Source organism: Denticeps clupeoides, chromosome 16 (genome assembly GCF_900700375.1).
Source record: "Denticeps clupeoides chromosome 16, fDenClu1.1, whole genome shotgun sequence".
NCBI classification, from domain to species: Eukaryota; Metazoa; Chordata; class Actinopteri; order Clupeiformes; family Denticipitidae; genus Denticeps; species Denticeps clupeoides.
The window spans coordinates 17,174,419-17,193,517 of NC_041722.1; the positions used below are offsets into that span (position 1 = coordinate 17,174,419).

The 19,099-nt window shown below is 45.4% G+C and overlaps 3 protein-coding genes across 3 annotated transcripts; 1 reads left to right on the plus strand and 2 right to left on the minus strand.

The window, feature by feature from the left end:
* Positions 1 to 389: 389 nt before the first annotated feature.
* On the minus strand, positions 390 to 6,116 carry cmtm3 (CKLF-like MARVEL transmembrane domain containing 3). Its single transcript, XM_028956167.1, has 5 exons — positions 5,747 to 6,116; positions 2,354 to 2,509; positions 1,961 to 2,056; positions 1,759 to 1,876; positions 390 to 1,454 (listed from the first exon to the last, which is right to left on the minus strand). The coding sequence occupies exons 1-5, from the start codon at positions 5,861 to 5,863 to the stop codon at positions 1,435 to 1,437; spliced, it is 507 nt and encodes a 168-aa protein (XP_028812000.1). The 5' UTR covers positions 5,864 to 6,116; the 3' UTR covers positions 390 to 1,434.
* Positions 6,117 to 8,763: 2,647 nt separating this feature from the next.
* On the plus strand, positions 8,764 to 17,731 carry arhgap1 (Rho GTPase activating protein 1). The gene is made up of 13 exons (XM_028956250.1): positions 8,764 to 8,965; positions 11,355 to 11,539; positions 12,491 to 12,580; positions 12,696 to 12,783; positions 13,089 to 13,220; positions 13,621 to 13,707; positions 13,785 to 13,883; positions 13,958 to 14,065; positions 14,147 to 14,223; positions 14,307 to 14,384; positions 14,843 to 14,971; positions 15,143 to 15,246; positions 15,335 to 17,731. Exons 2-13 carry the CDS (start codon positions 11,398 to 11,400, stop codon positions 15,503 to 15,505), a joined length of 1,305 nt encoding a protein of 434 aa, XP_028812083.1. The 5' UTR covers positions 8,764 to 8,965; positions 11,355 to 11,397; the 3' UTR covers positions 15,506 to 17,731.
* LOC114765795 (SPRY domain-containing SOCS box protein 3) lies at positions 16,790 to 19,009 on the minus strand. Its single transcript, XM_028956251.1, has 4 exons — positions 18,739 to 19,009; positions 18,529 to 18,660; positions 18,114 to 18,304; positions 16,790 to 18,051 (listed from the first exon to the last, which is right to left on the minus strand). Exons 1-4 carry the CDS (start codon positions 18,902 to 18,904, stop codon positions 17,845 to 17,847), a joined length of 696 nt encoding a protein of 231 aa, XP_028812084.1. The 5' UTR covers positions 18,905 to 19,009; the 3' UTR covers positions 16,790 to 17,844.
* Between the last annotated feature and the right edge of the window lie 90 nt (positions 19,010 to 19,099).

The following is a 19,099-nucleotide window of genomic DNA, read 5'->3' on the forward strand; positions in this document are numbered from 1 at the left end:
CTTAGAGTAGGTTTGAACTTTTTTTTTTTTTTTTTTTTACTGGTAGTGTTAGTCCAGGCTTTTGAATATAGTGTTGTTGTTTTTTTTTTGGGGGGGGGTTCTTGTGTTCCTGGGCACTTGTTCCGAAGCAGGGGTAGAACGTTCTGGGATGTGGTAGCTGACTTGCAATGACCACACATTCCTGTCTCCTTCCCTTTTTACTGTGTGGACTCCCTCTAAATATTCTTTCTCTCCGACATGCTTTAGTGGGTAATACTGACATGATCTCGAATCTGTATTTTTGTATTTATAGTTTATGTAGATTTTACTAATGCTAAAATTGATTTGGTTGAATTGGTTTTATGATTTGTGTTTTGTGTAATTTTAATTACAATAAATGATTATACCCCTGGTGATCTTAAACAATCTCTTGTTAATTTTTTTTATTTTATTTTTTTTTTGTCGTTTACTGTGGTATCAATTCATCTAATATAAAGTCTCTGGCAAATAAGGATTTTCCGGAACGGCCTCCCACGCAGCATCACTGGGGGCTCCCTGGTGAAGAAGAAAAAGGACGCAGCTGTGTTGCATTAGCAATGTGTGTCAAACACCAGCACCACAGCGCCAAAAATGGAAATAAAGATGAACTTCCTGTACACGCGCTTCCTGTATGAGCCAAGGCTGCTGTAGATCTGCACACCTAGACCACTTGCTCATGTTGATCTTAATCATGCAGGTTATTGGCAAGAATCTTACTGTAAAATACACATGATACAAACTTTGCTATTTATTTCATCACAATATATTGTGATAATGTTAGAATTTTGTCTTTAAAGTCTAATAAAATAGTATAGAGAAAACACTGAAGTTCAGTACACACTCATTTAAACAAGTCAGCATGGCTTCTATATATTTTGGGGTCCTTTATAAGGTAAATTCTATGGAAAATGTAATAACATAAAAAAAAATGATATATTGCAGTGCTCAAATAAATGAATGTGTGACGTTCTTTGTTTTTTTTTCATAAGTATAAAGCAACAACAGAGAAAACTGAAACAAGGCAAATCCATCTAACATCTGCAATTGGCAGCGTACGCCGAAGGTCTTGACGACAGCTACTCGTCGTGAAGATGTAGTAAACTTGGTAGCAGTTGGACCAGCTGAACACCTGCCAACAACTTATAAATGTAAACTTTAATTTTATTCTCCCAGAATAAAAACAACACACACCAAAATGCGCCAGACGTTGAGTTGGTTTTCCGACTAGTCTACTTTAAAGAAGGGGGGGCGGGGTCTGTTTGTATGTGCCAGAAGTGAAATAACATGTTCATATTTCATAGAAAAAAACAACAACAAAGAGTCGATGCAAACTCTGGGGGGGGGGGGTTCTCCCTTTTCCAGACAGGCATTGTCATAGGAAGCAAAGCTCGGGACCTCGGTGGTGAGACCACAGCTTCAGTCGGAGTCGGAGTCATCTAGAATAAAACCAAAGAGTCAAGATGAGGGTTGTGGGCAGGGGAAGAAAATTCCCCTGCGGGAATCTCCATTACGGCCTGCTCTGCTTGGCACTTTGCCATCACTGGTGCTGTGGTGCATCAAAGGAGCTCCACAGGATGTACGCTCAAGATATCTCGCCTATCTACGGTGCGATGTAGCTGTGCCTCAGAAAAGGCCCGTGGCCTCGGTTGTTCTGGCTAAAACAACGATCTACATCTTACCAACTGGAAACGAGGAAGGAACAAGCCCTCAGAGGACCTGAAAAGAGAAGGCGCTGTTTACCTGGTGGGGCTGACGGCTCGTCGTTGGAGTCTCCTCCTTGTTTGAGGAAGTTGGCCAGGTCATTGAAGATCAAATAGAAGTCTAATGCGAAGAAAATTGTGGCGACGAAACCGAACACCTGGAAGAAGAGACGACTTTTGCGTTACAGGACGTCGCAGGACTCTGGGCCGGACCCACAGTTGGGTGCCGAGTCGGCGCTTACCCCCGCTGCCCTGGATGTTGCGTCAGAATACAAGGACACTGAGATTATTGAGATGATGAAGAAGATGATGGATGCGCTGACACAACGCAAAAAGTCCTACAAGCCAGCACAAATGAAACAGAAATATTATAAACAATGGATTGGGTGACTTCTGAGCAAATGGGCAAAAACAATCAGAACAAAAATGAAATAAAATAGTTAATATTAGTGTATAAGCGCCATACGCTACCAGTCAAAAGTTCGGACAGACCCACTTGTTTCTGGGGATATTTTTACACTAAAATCATAAACCCATAAAGTTTAGCAGTAAAACAAAAAATAAATCATGGTCTACATATAATATTATGCAATTTGTTATGTTATTTAATATAAAAGGCTGTTTGATCTACTCACCATCAAAGGCCAATGAAAACCCTTGAAGCGCTCATTGAATTTGGTGGAGTAGGCAAAGAGGAGGAAGAGGGCGGCGAGGAACTCAATGAGGGGAGCCGTGACGAAGGCGGCGGCCGAGGATGGTGCGAAGCAGACAAAGGAGATGAAGGACAGGCCCTGTTGAGAGAGACATGCAGTTTATCTCTGTTTTTTGCGTTTATTACAAGCAGTAATAGTTTTTTTATTTTACCAACTGTAACAAGTGAAAAAGTGAGACAGTGAAGTGATTGTGAAACACAGCAAAATGTGTCCTCTGCATTTACATTTAGATTTACATTTACAGCATTTATCAGACGACCTTATCCAGAGCGACTAACAATCAGTAGTTACAGGGACAGTCTCCCTGGAGACACTTAGGGTTAAGTGTCTTGCACAGGGACACATTGGTAGTAAGTGGGATTTGAACCTGGGTCTTCTGGTTCATAGGCGAGGGTATTACCCACTACGCTACTACCACCATCACCCTAGGCTTTTAACCATCACCCTTGGTGAGCAGTGGGCAGCCATGACAGGCGCCCGTGGAGCAGTGTGTGGGGACGGTGCTTTGAGACATGGAATGACCCAAACATGACAAGGATGAGATAAAAAAGGAAGATTTAACTTTGACTTAGATATTCTGTTCAACAGATATTAATTTTATAGGTAGTAGGGTGGTAGCCTATGAACCAGAAGACCCAGGTTCAAATCCCACTTACTACCATTGTGTCCCTGAGCAAGACACTTAACCCTGAGTTGCTCCAAGGGGTGGACTGTCCCTGTAACACCTCTGGATAAAGGTGTCTGATAAATGCTGTAAATGTAAATGAAATGTAAATGTTATAACATTCTCACTTAGTTTCCACTCCATATTTTCCTCTAATTAAATCAATTTTCAAGTCAAACATTTTTTACACATTATATTAAGTTCACAGTGTTCTGGACTTGTTACCTACACATTCATGCCAAAATAATTTTCTTTTACAGAAGCAAAGCTAGATGTAGGCCCAATAAACACATTATCTGTAGCTGGGAACTGATCCTCTCCTAAATCTAAAACCTGTGTTCTTTTTATGGCCTGGCAGCTTCTAGTCAGACAAATGAAAAGACATCCGTTCATTTCTCAGTTCACCAAAACGCCAAGTAAGTTGAAAGATTCTAATGATGTTGAGGCAGTTTGTTAAAACTGGAATGATATGTACACAGAGTACAGAGCTGGACACAAAGCGATGGAGCCAGTCAAGCATTTTACATTTACATTTATTGCATTTAACAGACGCCCTCATCCAGAGCGACTTACAACTTGCTCAGGGACACAATGGTAGTAGGTGGGATTTGAACCTGGGTCTTCTGGTTCATAGGCGAGTGTGTTACCCACTAGGCTACTACCAGCCCTACCAGCAGAGACACAGAGTCTCACGTGAGTTTGAGATTTTGGTAAGTGTCTTTAGACTGCTTAAAAAAATTATGTGTGTTTGGGTAGTTGTGAGTTTGAGTTCGGAAAACAACGTTTGTCTGTTCTAGGCAGCAGACTGTTCAGAATCAGGCTCACTGGTGGGAGGACCAAGCAGAGAGTCATATGACAGCACAGGGGACAGGGACACAGCAGGTCACGGTGAGCAGCATTCTACCAGCAGCAGCACTCACACAGGAGACGGAGGCACGGCAGAGAGTTCAGACCTCAGGGACGGCACAAAACCACACCAAGCACACGTTATACCTCACTTTAAACCACACCAGCCACAATTTATAAAAACACAAAGTCTTTCTGACAAATTGCTGGCATTTCAAGAGAAATGGTTTCAGGAGTTTCCATGGCTGCATTACAGTCCATCAGTTAAAGGGGTAAAGGATTTACACACCAGTCCTCTTTTGGACACAGAGCTGATGTTGCTCTTGTTGGGGCGGTGGTGGCGCCGTCCCTGCTCCTGTCATGGCTGCCTACTGCTCACCAAGGGTGATGGTTAAAAGTAGAGGACACTTGTGTCACCGTGTGCTGTGCTGCAGTGTTTCACAATGACAATCACATCACTTTCATTAGTGCAGGCTTCAGAAACCTGAGAAATTCACAGTTCACCAAAACTCTAAAGCCCACCGCCAGTACCCAGTTCTCCAGCACGTGGGGTAAACGTCATGTAGCAAGACAGGGACATTTACATTTACAGCATTTATCAGGCGCCCTTATCCAGAGCAACTTAGTGACAGGGACAGTCCTCCCCTTGAGACACTCAGGGTTAAGTGTGTTGCTCAGAGACACAATGGTAGTAAGTGGGATTTGAACCTGGGTCTTCTGGTTCGTAGGCGAGTGTGTTACCCGCTACGCTACTACCACCCCACACTGTTGAGCAGAAGAGGATGACCCAGTGTTGCAGAACATCAGAATCAGTGTCTTCATGTGAAGCGGAGAGGAGTTTTAGTGTGATGAAGAGTCGGCCCACGGTCCAAGAGACGCTGAATAATGTTGTGGTCTGTAATGTCCACAAAGACAGACTGGATAAGCTGGACATTAAAATGATCTGCCATGAGTTTGTTGGATCCAGTGACACCAGAAGAGCAACATTTGGTTCTTCCGTTTAGCAAATTGCTTCTTGTCTCTCAGGTGGAGACGTGTTTAGGTGTAATACAGTGCACTGTAGGCACGGTGTGTTGAGAGATGGCTGTTCAGTTACAATGAAGATACAATTATTTTATTTATACACCCTATGTCGCACTTTATCATTTTAATGTATAAAGGTTTTGTTGCTGTTGTTGCTTGTTACCAGTTGAATAAATACATATTTTGAAGAACGATGTAGTTTAGTTAATCATTAAATGATTTCTTCTTTCTAACTCAGAACAGATTTGTGCTTTGAGTTCTTGTTGAGCTGCTGTAGTGGAGATCAGACCAGAGTTCATGGTGAACAGATATATTCTGTTAGGTCGTGAATGGTGTTACTACACATAGTACTACCGGTAGAGCATCCAAAAACCTGCAGACCTGCAGAACAACAGATATTATTCAATACCATAGCAGACATTTTTTTAATGTCCCCCTCAGGAATGTCCTGGACATTTTACTGTCTAATGCCCCCCCCCCTATTTTTTCGCACGTGACTGAACTGAGAAATAAATAAGCTCAACTTTAAAAGTATAAAAAAGTTTATTTTTAAGACCATCAGACACTGCAAATAGAGGGGAAAATCTCTCTCTACATATATTTATATATGTGTGTGTGTGTGTGTGTGTGTGTGTGTATGTGGGTTTTTTTGCTCTCAGGGAAATTCCAGATGTAACGGGCCCGTCCCGCCCCACATTCATTTCTGCTCATAAAACTCGAGCCACGCTTTTCGAACAGGAGGATAAAAGAAGGTTTGCGTGGAAAGTCGCGCGTTTCTTTACCACTTCACCGACGAGCAGGGTCCCCTTGCGCGACGAAATGAACTCCCTGCTGGGAAGGAGAGACCGCAGTCCAGCGCGGCGCGGTCCGCTCGCCTCGGGCGCCTCCGCGTCCCCCATCGCGCCGACACACGGCGACAGGGACCGTCCGAGCTGGACGGACGGCCGACAGAAAGTGGCGGCGGGCGGGCGGGCGGGCGGGGGAGCGAGGTCTGTGTAATCGGAGGGCTGGGCCAAAAACTTTCCCGAACCCTAAACTAAACTCAAACGAAAATGCGACGCGGGCTTTTTAGGAGGCGCACAGCTGGAGTATGCAATGAGATTTGTGCACATCGAGCATTCATAAATGTGTTGCTAATGCTGCGGTCCAGATGTGGTCGCTAATGGCTGTCGCTGCTGTGCGTAGAGTCGTGTCGTTCGCGAACGATTCGTTCAAGAGAACGGATCTTTTAAGGCAACGCACATGCCAGAGAACCGAATGACTCGGCGAACGGATCTTTTGAACAAATCGCTTTAGCGAACTGGTTGTAGTGACTCGGTGCCCGGATGCACCTCACGCAGTGATAGAGAAACGGAGCTGTCACTCAAACACCTGCTGACAAATGAGGCAAAGCCCCGCCCACACGAGAGATCTGTAGCGCTTAATTAATTTAAAGCGGCATACAGAATTAAAGGACCATAAACTGGCAAATTGGAGAAGCAAACATGACAAACGTGCATTTACAACCGAGCCACGATTAAACAGGTAGAGAACGTTCAAAATGTAATTTTCATATAGGTGTTTCTTTCACTCCCGTACAAACACCACAAAAAGACCAGCAATGTTTGCTGAAAGACCCTGGCAAGCTTCATGATAAGAACCGTAGCGTTACCGCTCATACATTTATATTTATGCTTTTATCCAGAGCAACTGGCATTGTAGAGAACTATAGACAATGAGCTGTACACAATACATTTTTCAGACAATGAAAATACTTTTTTATATTTAATATGAAAGATTACCCGCTTTTTTGGGAAAAATACACAAATTCATTAATTACACACACACACACACACACACACACACACACACACACACATATATATGTTTTCCTAAATCAAACGTGGCATCTAGATAAGGATAAGGGCGTGTGGTAAATGCCGTAAATGTAAATGACGTCTAGTGAACGTGAGACCTAGTGTATATATCTCTATGTTTTTAGAGGCTGAACGCAACATCTACTGTATATATATCTACGTGTTGAGAGGCTAAACGCGACATCTACTGTATACATATCTACGTGTTAAGAGGCTAAACGCGACATCTACTGTTTATATATCTATGTGTTGAGAGGCTAAACGCGACATCTACTGTATATATATCTATGTGTTGAGAGGCTAAACGCGACATCTACTGTATATATATCTATGTGTTGAGAGGCTAAACGCGACATCTACTGTATATATATCTATGTGTTAAGAGGCTAAACGCGACATCTACTGTATATATATCTACGTGTTCAGAGGCTTAACGCGACATCTACTGTTTATATATCTATGTGTTGAGAGGCTAAACGCGACATCTACTGTATATATATATCTATGTGTTAAGAGGCTAAACGCGACATCTACTGTATATATATCTATGTGTTAAGAGGCTAAACGTGACATCTACTGTATATATATCTATGTGTTGAGAGGCTAAACGCGACATCTACTGTATATATATATCTATGTGTTAAGAGGCTAAACGCGACATCTACTGTTTATATATCTACGTGTTCAGAGGCTTAACGCGACATCTACTGTTTATATATCTATGTGTTGAGAGGCTAAACGCGACATCTACTGTATATATATCTATGTGTTGAGAGGCTAAACGCGACATCTACTGTATATATATCTATGTGTTGAGAGGCTAAACGCGACATCTACTGTATATACATCTATGTGTTGAGAGGCTAAACGCGACATCTACTGTATATATATCTATGTGTTAAGAGGCTAAACGCGACATCTACTGTATATATATCTATGTGTTAAGAGGCTAAACGCGACATCTACTGTATATATATCTATGTGTTAAGAGGCTAAACGCGACATCTACTGTATATATATCTATGTGTTGAGAGGCTAAACGCGACATCTACTGTATATATATCTATGTGTTGAGAGGCTAAACGCGACATCTACTGTATATATATCTATGTGTTGAGAGGCTAAACGCGACATCTACTGTTTATATATCTATGTGTTAAGAGGCTAAACGCGACATCTACTGTATATATATCTATGTGTTGAGAGGCTAAACGCGACATCTACTGTATATATATCTATGTGTTGAGAGGCTAAACGCGACATCTACTGTATATACATCTATGTGTTGAGAGGCTAAACGCGACATCTACTGTATATACATCTATGTGTTGAGAGGCTAAACGCGACATCTACTGTATATACATCTATGTGTTGAGAGGCTAAACGCGACATCTACTGTATATACATCTATGTGTTAAGAGGCTAAACGCGACATCTACTGTATATATATCTATGTGTTAAGAGGCTAAACGCGACATCTACTGTATATATATCTATGTGTTGAGAGGCTAAACGCGACATCTACTGTATATATATCTATGTGTTGAGAGGCTAAACGCGACATCTACTGTATATATATCTATGTGTTGAGAGGCTAAACGCGACATCTACTGTATATATATCTATGTGTTAAGAGGCTAAACGCGACATCTACTGTATATATATCTATGTGTTAAGAGGCTAAACGCGACATCTACTGTATATATATCTATGTGTTGAGAGGCTAAACGCGACATCTACTGTATATATATCTATGTGTTGAGAGGCTAAACGCGACATCTACTGTATATACATCTATGTGTTGAGAGGCTAAACGCGACATCTACTGTATATATATCTATGTGTTGAGAGGCTAAACGCGACATCTACTGTATATATATCTATGTGTTAAGAGGCTAAACGCGACATCTACTGTATATATATCTATGTGTTGAGAGGCTAAACGCGACATCTACTGTTTATCTCTATGCAAGCGCAGGAGCAACAACAGCTGCCTGTCGCGAAACCGCGGTGGATTGGACGTCAGCGATTGGACGAGCGCGGCCACGCCCTCGTCACCCGGATGTTTGTGCGGGTTGACGCGGAGCAGGGAGTGCGCGGGCAGCCGCCGCTGTACTCCGACGCCGTGACAGGACGGGAAATCGGGTAAGCGGGTGGCTTGCGGTGGACCGAACGGCCCTCGCGTTGGCGGCCGTGATTAGCGCGTAGCGGCTAGGCAGCGCAGGCGCGGCGGTGTGGCGGCGACCCGCGAGGAGCCGGAGCTGGTGAGCCGACGCGCGGTGCTGCGTGTCGGCGTGAAATGACGCTTGTTTTTTTGGGGGGGGTAAACGGCGGCTAGCGGACGGCGGCGAATATCGTTCAGATGTAGCGGTTCCGAGGCTGTGAAATTACTTCCGGGTGAATTTCACGGTCGTCTAAAACAGCGGGATAAGACCGGACTGTTTTATTGTTAAGTGGCCTTGTTGTGCATTCCTACTAGAATTTAGAATGACGTCATCACTCTGCTTCCATCAACCCTGCATTCCAAAGGGAGACACATCTAGCGATTTGTGCAACTCTTCCAAGACTCTAAACCACGTCCTTATTAATGAAAGTAAAGTGATGTGTAATCGTGTTTTTTTTAAATAACGGCGACTGATAATTAATTAAATGGCTGACTGGGCTGAATCGAATCAGTGCATGGACCAGAATGGCCCGAATCCTTCATCGAGATGAGGGAAGATGCTCGGGAGCTCCTTGCTCTCTGGCTCCCCGGGGGAAGGGGAGTCTAAAAATAACGGCGGACTGCTGCTTGGTAACGCTGCTGTCGGTGGCCGGTGTGCAAATGTTTTCTCCGGCTGCGATATTTAAAGAAGCAGAATGCCAAAGCGGATCTATATCTCCCGGCAGCAGTGGCGGTGGGCCGGTGATGAGTTGTGGCCTCGACTGGGGTCAAGGAGGTGGAGCACACAAATGTGGCCGGGCCCCGCTGAGTGCTGCTTGATTCCTAAATCCAGGAAGCGGCCCCGTAATCAGAAGGTTGCCGGTTCGAATCCCGATCCACTGCCCGAGGTGCCACTGAGCAAAGCACCGTCCCCACACACTGCTCCCCGGGCGCCTGTCATGGCTGCCCACTGCTCACTCTGATGGGTTAAATGCAGAGGACAAATTTCACTGTGTGCTGTGCTGCTGTGTGTCACATGTGACGATCACTTCACTTTCACTTAGATATATGAGAACATTCACTACAGCTCAAAGGTTTAGGGTTACTTAGTGGAGTGCACAATATCCTTAGAAAACGACGTTTTTATCCAATACACGTATCAGGCCCAGTCGGAGATGGTGAAGGGCGGGACCCGTCTCTGACGCCTGAAAGCGCGTGTTCTGCATTCGGACAGAGGGCCAAGTAGCCTGGTCCCGTGGCTACGGATTGCAGCCATTTTCGCGCTATTCGAATCGCATCACCTGAAAAAGCGCAGTGCATCTATAAAACACCTCACGTGCGGCTAGAAATGAAGCCCTCTCCCCGCTACCGTTCAGCAAACACATCGCCAGGCCGAGCTGATAGTCAAGTTTAATGTTGCCCACAATATTGCAAAAGAGGACGTTCACATTGTTCAATCTGAAGCCCTTAAAACACTTTAATCTAGTTTAGATTTTCGTTTTATTTCCTTTTTTTCAGCTCTTGTAGAATTTCTTCAAATAAAGAACTTAACATTAACCAGATTGCTAGTTAATCATTTGCAAGTCAATATTATCTATAAAAAAAAAAAGAATGTTTATCTGCTCTGTTATATGCAATGCATAAAAAAGTAAAAAATAGAAAAAAGAACATTTCTAAACACTATTTATATATTTCAGTCCGATGGGTCTTTGGAAAGTTTCGACTCGGACCCCTGAATAAAGGCAGATGACCTGTCCCTGCAGTAAAAAAAAACAACTGTGGTGAAGGGCCGTTTTATTTCCGCTTCTCACCGTAATTTCAGGACCTGCTGAAGAGTTCTGAAACAAAGTGGTGCCGCTTTGCCGTTAGGAAATTGTAGGGCGTGTCTGACACCCACAGCTTCCGGCTGCGTTCCTGTGCGAGCCCCTGATACGCGGTTTAATATCCAGTCTAATGGGTTTCTGGGTAAAATTTTCTCTCTTAGTAGTTAGTGACTGCAGTAGTGCCTACTAGGAGCTGCCCTTAAGTGATGATATTGATGACAATATTTACCTGCACTGATGGTCCAGTGGGGAAGGGGTGGTAATCAGAAGAATGCAGGTTTTAAATACCGAGGCGCCATGGTGCCGCTGTGTCCTCTGCTTTTAACCATCACCCTTGAAGAGCAGTGGGCAGCCATGATTGGCGCCCGGGGAGCAGCGTGTGGGGACGGTACCTTGATCAAGGGGACCTCAGTGGCAGCTTTGCCATTCCGAATTTGAACCCGCAACCTTCCAAATACGACCCCTTACCCACTAGGCCACCACTGCCCCCTATTGCAAGTTATGGCAATGTTGGACACATGTCTCATCTAAGTTCTGTATGAAATTATCAACCTGCTTTGTTTGGCAGGAGACGCTGCTGAGGGACATACAGGGATTCACTTCACCCCATCATGTCCTCCGAGATTCTGGTGGATTTCCAGGACGACCTGGCGGGGGACGACGCACCGAGCAATGCCCTAGACCAGCTGAAACTGTCTCCCATGGAGGAGAAACAGTGGCCCCCAGATGACCTGGCCAACATGAGCAAGTCCGGTAAGAGCAGCATGCGAGGGGCCGACTTCTGGAACACGTTGTACGTGGAGCAGCAGGCTTCTTTAGGAAGTTTAGTTCTTTTGTAAATGGTGAGAGCAGTAGACATGCAAACAAACGCATTTCAGGTGGAGGTCGTGCAGTGTTGTCCTGTGTCTGTGCGTTCACCGGCTCGGCTCGTGGCGTGTAGTAGAAGCTCTTCCATCCGGCCTCCCCACAGAACGGGAAATAACGTGCAGCGGAAACCACTGAAAGTGCCACTGCGACCATTTATAATGCTGCAGCGAGAGCTGCGTCTTTCCCGCTTTCAGCCAGGAAGACCGCGCGCCCGTCCTGTCATCTGCACGTCAGAGCGATAAAAGAATTCGTATCAGTCGCCGGCCGCGTTTGCCCCGTCGAAATGAACCGGCCTCTTCTCAAAATTGCCTTCGGGCATCCGACTGCACGGCGGCAGCCATGACACGGGCCGTAATGCACATAATTCCGGCTCGTAGGCACGGGAGAAATGGCGATATTGGCCCAGTGGAGCATGCTGATTTGCAGCGAGAGGAGCCTGAAGTCGAGCGTGACATCAGTGACTAATCCAGAGAGAAGAGCCTGGCACCATGGCGCTCGTCCGCTAACCGTGTCAGGATACGGTCCCAGTCTACGTGGTTGGAGATCGCAGAATATGAAACAGAACAAAGGCCCAAAACAATTATTAATAATCCTTTATATTATCAGAATCCTTCAAAATCCACTGTAACAGTCTATTGTGCAATAGACATTCTTATGTAATATATATAGTTTATTTGTGTGTGTTTTATATTCTAGTTTCTTTGCTCTGATTACTGCTTTGCACACTCTTGGCATTCTCTCGATGAGCTTCAAGAGGTCGTGTGTCCCAACTTTTGGCCCTTAGTGTATATACATTTCCTGCTCATTCATATGACTCAACTTCATTTCTGTCTCCAGAGACCGACATCAAACGACTGGGACAGGCACACCTCTCCTGGGACGACCCCTTCTATGACATTGCCAGGCAACAGATTGTGGAGGTGGCAGGTGAGATTTGCCCAACTTTGGCCACCTGGTTCCCTTCCCTCCTCACATTTCTCTCATTACTCCACCAAGTGAGTGTGACCGTTGTTCACCTGCTGACTCTGTTTTTGTATCCCAGGCGACGATAACTTCGGCAGGAAGGTGATTGTATTCAGTGCCTGTCGGATGCCGCCGCAGCATCAGCTGGACCATCATAAGCTGCTGATGTAGGTATCAGATTTGTGGGCGTGGCCTCTGGCTAACCGCATTCGTCTGACCACGCACTGCCACGGTCTTTTTTGCACGACCTTGCAGTTTCTGTTTTTAGAAGAACCTTCTGATTTGTTCTGTTTTTCTAAAGAAGGAGCGAAATGTCACTTCTCTCCGAAGGGCTTTACAGTTGCCGCTTTACGTGCTTTGCTCTTTTGCACGGGGATTTTTTTTTTCTCCTGTTTGCACTAGCCAACTTATTATTATTATTATTATTATTATTATTATTATTAATCTGAATTGTCTCAATTTCTGGCCTTAGGTACCTTAAGCACACACTGGACCAGTATGTGGAGAGCGACTACACCCTCATCTACTTCCACCATGGGCTCACGAGCGAGAACAAGCCCTCTCTCAGCTGGGTCCGGGACGCCTACAGGGAGTTTGACAGGAAGTGAGTCCCCCTACCGCGCTGTCTTTGTCTTCTCCATTTAGGTTCCATTTATTTGGACTCGTTCTCAGGAATTCAGACCAATCTTTATCAAAAGTTTTTTATTTTTTTATTTTTATTCAGCTCTTGCGATACTAGTTGTAATGTAGAGACACATTTCAGCCCAAAATATTTCACATTTCATTGGACCAACATGGTCACGTCTCAGCAGATAAGGAGTGTGTAATATTGACTCAAAAACTCAATATTTTGATTGGACAATATGATTTCTTAAGAATACCACAGTTATTCCCCAAAAAGACTTTTACATTTAACCGGCTTAGACTTTTATCAGAAAGTCTCAGAAAGACACACATTGTCACACGCTGTACTGTACATCAGACTGTCTCTTGTGGTTTTACAGGTACAAGAAGAACATCAAGGCGCTCTACATAGTCCACCCGACGATGTTCATTAGGACTCTTCTGATCCTGTTCAAGCCCATTATAAGGTACGTGGGGGGACCGTGGTGGACGTACGCCGATGTAGTGAATACAACGTATTTTAATGCCCGTCTGTCTCCTGTAGCTTCAAGTTTGGCCGAAAGCTCAACTACATCAACTACCTGAGCGAGCTGGAGGAAATCGTGAAGTGCGAGCAGCTGGTGATCCCGTCCCGAGTGCGAGAGTAAGTCCGCGCCGTGCGCGGGGAAGTCGGCGGCGGCGCTCTGAAAATGACCGTGACCATCGTGCCGTTCGCAGGTACGACGAGAAGATCCGTCAGGCCCTCAAGCCATCGGCGCAGGCGGCGATGTCCCCGCCTCGAAGTCCCCCGCTTCCCACCCAGCAGTTCGGAGTGCCGCTCTCAGAGTACGCGCCACTCCGCCCCCTCAAGGTCTGATTCCCGGTTACGCTGAAACGTTTCCAACGTTTGACCTCGATTCGTTTCAGACTGAGACTCAGGGCCGCGGACGCGGACGGGGTTCCGTTTGTGGTGCGCGACACGGTCAACTTCTTACTGGAGCAGGGTACGCCCTCCTTTTATTGGTCTATTTCTGAGTCCTCTGCGGATGTATTAAAGTAATAAATAAACCGACCTTTGTCTCATCAGGTCTCCAGACCGAAGGCATCTTCAGACGGTCAGCAAACGTCTCTCTGGTCAGGAGCATCCAGGAGAAATACAACTCGGGTTGAGTAACATCTGATCTTGGATGTTCCATGATATACTTCATTTACATTTACGGCATTCATCAGACCTCCTTATCCAGACCGACTTACAATAAGTAGTTACAGGGACAGTCCCCCCCTGGAGACACTCAGGGTTAAGTGTCTTGCTCAGGGACACTTGGGCGACACTCAGGGACCATCCCTTGGTCAGGGATGGTAGTAAGTGGGATTTGAACTTCTGGTCTTCTGGTTCATATGAGAGTGTGTTACCCACTAGGCTACTACCACCTTCATGAAAAAGAAGTAGCATGTTCAGATATAAAGAATTTTTTAAATATTAACATTGTTTTCTGTAAATTGTTCATTTCATCCTTTTCCGACTTATTTGATGAAACCATGTTTTTCTCAGTGCACGGTTGCATTTATTATTGGGGAAAAGTTCCTCCCGTGAGCTGGTGCGTTTTCTGACTGTGTACCCAGGCCAGGAAGTGAACTTCTACCAGCTGGAGGACGTTCACCTGGCCGCCGTCATCTTAAAGAAGTTCCTGCGCGAGCTCCCTGAGCCGCTCCTCACGTACCAGCTGTACAACGATGTTGTGAACATCCACAGTACGTCTCGCCGCGCTTTGCTGTGAACCTTTTTTTTTTTTTGGTGTGACATTGGATTTCTCAACATCACTTCCCCATTCTTGGCAGAGATATCTTCAATCATTTGATCACTTCGTATGTGTGAAATGTCACTCGAGTGAATGTCAAATTGATGTCAAATTGTCTTCCCAGACGTCGAGAACACTTCACAGGTAGAGAGGATCCGGAACATGCTGCACACGCTTCCGGAAGAGAACTACGCGTCGCTGAAATTCCTCATCCAGTTCCTGTCACAGGTAGGCCCACACGGTGCTTACATTTCACATCTTCAGTAACCGGTGAATTCGGTGCCGGTTTCTGAGGACGTGACTGGCTGTCCCTCAGGTGTTGGCGCAGAGCGAGGTGAACAAGATGAACAGCGCTAATCTGGCCGTGGTGTTTGGCCCCAACCTGCTGTGGGGCCAGGACGCGGCCATGACCCTCAGCGCCATCGGACCCATCAACAACTTCACCAGACTCCTGCTGGACCAACACCAGGAGATCTTCTCCTCGTAAAAAAAAAAAATCCCACAATCCCCCTGCCGCCTCCTCATCCCTCATTATAGCTCCTCCCATTTCTCCAGATGCATTGTGGTATGTGTTGTGAGGCAGTGGGAGATGCATCAGATGGAAAGCTGTGACAGGGACCCCCCCCCCCCCCAACAATAATTTACTGGACCAGACAATGAATTTGGCAATTTTGGACAATCAGTAGTGGTCCAATCAGAGCTGCTTCAGCTCTGAAGGTACCGAATGCTCTCATCTTTTCACACATTTTAGGTAAGAGTAGCAATATAGTGACCTTTTTTTTTTAAATGATTTAGTCTTTAACAAAAAGGTTCTGGTTTCTTTGTCATTTTCAGTCATTCAGGGAAAAATCTCTTTTTATAAAACAGTATAAATCATCTTCCTCAGAGAAATCGCGATAGTTGTCACATTTACACATACAACGCATATATCTTTGTAACTATCTGAAGCACTAAATTTAAAAACTTGAAACAGTTTTTAAAGCTATATTTTATTATATGAATATATGGTCATGCAATTTTTCTTTTATTTTCTATCAACTTGAGCGAAAGCTGTTTGCATCGGTACGGGTGTTGAAGGTGTTCAAATGCTGATCCGAACATAAAGTTGCATCGAACACTATTTCCTGCTAAACTTTGGCGACCAAAGTCTTTAAGTGACCATTTTAAACCAACCGGTTATGCTGATCAGACGCTCAAACATGCGTCTTCTATTCGGTTAGATTTTCTGTTCGTAATTTAGGAAATAATCACATAATCAGCATTGCTGTAGCTTTGGTCCACGGACTCCAGACGCTCAAGGGCTGCAGGGCAGCGATGAGGCCTGCGACGTTGTGCTGTTTCACAAATCCAGCCACATGATGGGGGTTTCTCATGCAAGTGGGTACAGTACAGTGTTCGTTTTATTCATTTGTGATGTTTTAAGAGGAATTTGGGGCATTTTTTTTTTTTATCTGTTTAAAATGTTAGGTGTGAAGAGTTAATCTTACAACATGCATGTACAGAAGGAGGTGGACTGTAACTAAAAGGTTTTCTCTTAATATGAATGATTTTTTTTTTTTATTTAGATGCAGCACAAAAGCACCTCAAATGTAAAATAAATCTATTTTTTGTATGTTAGTTTCGTTTGAAACGAGATATGACTGCACTGATTCCTGTAGCCACTTTTCTGAGAAGCTCCCACTCCCACAAATTTTATGTGCACAGCAGGCGTAGATCAAGATATTATGGCATTTATAACACCAGTCTTCATGATCATGCACAAGTCCAGAACTCGGCCCAACTCTACTTTTATTGACCTTAATAATGTGCTGGGAACAACATAAGATGGGAAGCAGCGTGCGTTCATGAGCTCAGCTTTACTGATGCCTGATAAACATCTGCAACATCTGCACCATACCTCTGATATTCCATTCCTACCGGATTCCGCTCCTGGTTCTGTGTGAAGTGTTTATGACGTCGTCCCCAGTGCCATCAAGCCGGGCTGATTATTTTTCATAGATTCAAAAATGGAAGACCTTCTTAAAACAAAACAAAAAATATATATATATATATATATATATTAATATAATGTCCATATCTTCCTCTCGACACTACAGGGGTGCTGTGAAACCCTCCACGTTGACCGTTCGTAATGTGCTTTGTTACCCTTTATTAGAGTAGAATTTTGAGTAAAATAGCAGCTTTGTCTGTTCGGGCTACATGTAGACGTTTTGTAAGATTATTTTTTTTTTTTCCTGTCGTACGTGCACAGTGGTGCAGTTTGTCCGGTATTAAATATATTAAAAAAAAAAATGAAGACCGTGTCTGGGATTGGGCCAATCTGTCTGGAAAGTACGGTGTCGTCCGCCTCTTGAAACTGTTGTTTACATTGTATGGAAAATGTCCAAGTCATGTCAATATGAGGACATATTGACATGCAGATATCAGTGGCTTATTTTATTTGGTGACCCTTGACCTTTTGTCTGTGTGTGCCTTAACAACAACATCAAAAAAATGACCAGCCAGATATCCTCGCCATCCACATTTCCACTGATCCAGAACTGTGGAATTTTTGTGCCATTCTCTGTTTCTGTAATTCCGATGCCGACCTGTGTTGTGTAAAAAAGATTTGTTCTCATCATTCAGGCTGTACAACTGTAATCTTTTGCTTTTGAAATCCTAGTTTTGTATATTCTCTGTGAATTGAAAGGTGAATAAATATGAATTCTGTCAACTTTTCTCTGTTATTCTTGTTATCAGATGAAAGAATGGTCTGTGCAGTTTTTTTGAACCAAGGGAACAATAATAATAAGTTCTGGTCTAGTTGGCGAGAAGAAGGGGAAGATCTCAGGCCCGGTGGTGGAGTGCGAGGAGGTGGGCGCGCATGGCGCGAGGCAGGGCCAGCGAGTCGGGCGGGGCCTGCGGCCGGAGGTGCTCGGCGACGGCGTGGAAGCAGCGCTCCTGGAGGGTGTCGAGGCGGCAGCTGCGCAGGCCCAGCTGCAGCTCCGTCTCCGGGGCCGTGGAGCTCGCCAGGGGGTAGAGAGGGCGGCCCACCTGCGGAGGGAGCTCTCCTGAGGTTACGGTCACGCAGGCAGGCGGCCGGTTCTCCTCCTTACCTCGTCCATGCCGGAGAAGGCCCGTCCGAGGCTCACGCCGTCGCGGTAGAAGCTGAGGGCCCCTGCGTCCAGGTCCAGCAGGACACCGATGACGGTGTTCTGTTGGTAGAAGGGTTCGGTGTACCTGCTGCTCTGCCCGTTGTGCCACAGGCAGCCTTTGTATGACAGACCCCAGCTCTCCCCGTCCACACCTGGCCACGGAGCAAACACCCCTGTCACCATGCGTAGTATTTAATCCGCAAGCGTCCACAAACATCGTGACACTACATCACAGTCGTGTTGAGATGGCGAGGTGTGGCTCCTCATTGTTCCTGAGTCGACAGACACCCCAAATGACCCTCATTAATACAGCCATGGGCTGTAAAATATTTTAAATTGTGGTAAAAAAAAAAGAGAGAAAGAGAGCCCCAGTCACCCAGCAGGTCGATGCAGCGCCGACTTTCCGTGTGCAGAGCGGCCTTCTCGGTCCCCACGCCCACCATGACCGAGACCCCGTAGGGCGCTTCGAGGAACTCCACCTCCCAGTAGTGCTCGCCGTGACAAAAGCCTAAAAATCATAAAGAGAGGTGAAAGGCCGCGTCCAGGTACCTGCAAAAAGCCCCTCGCAGCCCCTCTCCCTCCTAACCTTTGGTGCCCCTGACCCCGGCAGACCCCTCGCTCTCCAGGAGCAGGTTGGTGTGGAAGTACACTGCCTGCTGGCAGGGCGACAGCTTGGCCGCCGGCGACTTGTCCTTGGTGTCCCAGTGCCACTGTTCCCAGGCGTGTCCCACGAACTTCTGGTCAAAGACCATCTTTTTGTCTAACTAACACGCAGCTTTAGAAGTTCTGCCAGGAGGAGTTGCTGTTGAAGCTGTGGTCCTGTGTTGTTCTGCTCCTCGGCTCGGGACGTTGCAGTGGGTGTGTCCAACCAGGCACGAGCTCATATGACACGCCGTTGCGTAACATCAACAGCAGGAATGAAAAACAGCAGAGGCGACGTGAACATT

Bases quoted from the DNA above. Each gene is read 5' to 3' on its own strand.
- cmtm3 (XM_028956167.1), bottom strand. From the start codon at position 5,863: ATGGGGGACGCGGAGGCGCCCGAGGCGAGCGGACCGCGCCGCGCTGGA. The intron at 1,877-1,960 runs GTAAGCGCCGAC...CTCTTCTTCCAG, and splicing joins CAACATCCAGGGCAGCGGGG to GTGTTCGGTTTCGTCGCCAC. The intron at 1,455-1,758 runs GTAAACAGCGCC...GTTTTATTCTAG, and splicing joins CGAGCCGTCAGCCCCACCAG to ATGACTCCGACTCCGACTGA.
- arhgap1 (XM_028956250.1), top strand. From the start codon at position 11,398: ATGTCCTCCGAGATTCTGGTGGATTTCCAGGACGACCTGGCGGGGGAC. The intron at 14,066-14,146 runs GTACGCGCCACT...GATTCGTTTCAG, and splicing joins TTCGGAGTGCCGCTCTCAGA to ACTGAGACTCAGGGCCGCGG. The intron at 14,224-14,306 runs GTACGCCCTCCT...TTGTCTCATCAG, and splicing joins CAACTTCTTACTGGAGCAGG to GTCTCCAGACCGAAGGCATC.
- LOC114765795 (XM_028956251.1), bottom strand. From the start codon at position 18,904: ATGGTCTTTGACCAGAAGTTCGTGGGACACGCCTGGGAACAGTGGCAC. The intron at 18,305-18,528 runs GTGACTGGGGCT...CTCCGTGGCCAG, and splicing joins GCGCTGCATCGACCTGCTGG to GTGTGGACGGGGAGAGCTGG. The intron at 18,052-18,113 runs GTAAGGAGGAGA...CTCCCTCCGCAG, and splicing joins CCTTCTCCGGCATGGACGAG to GTGGGCCGCCCTCTCTACCC.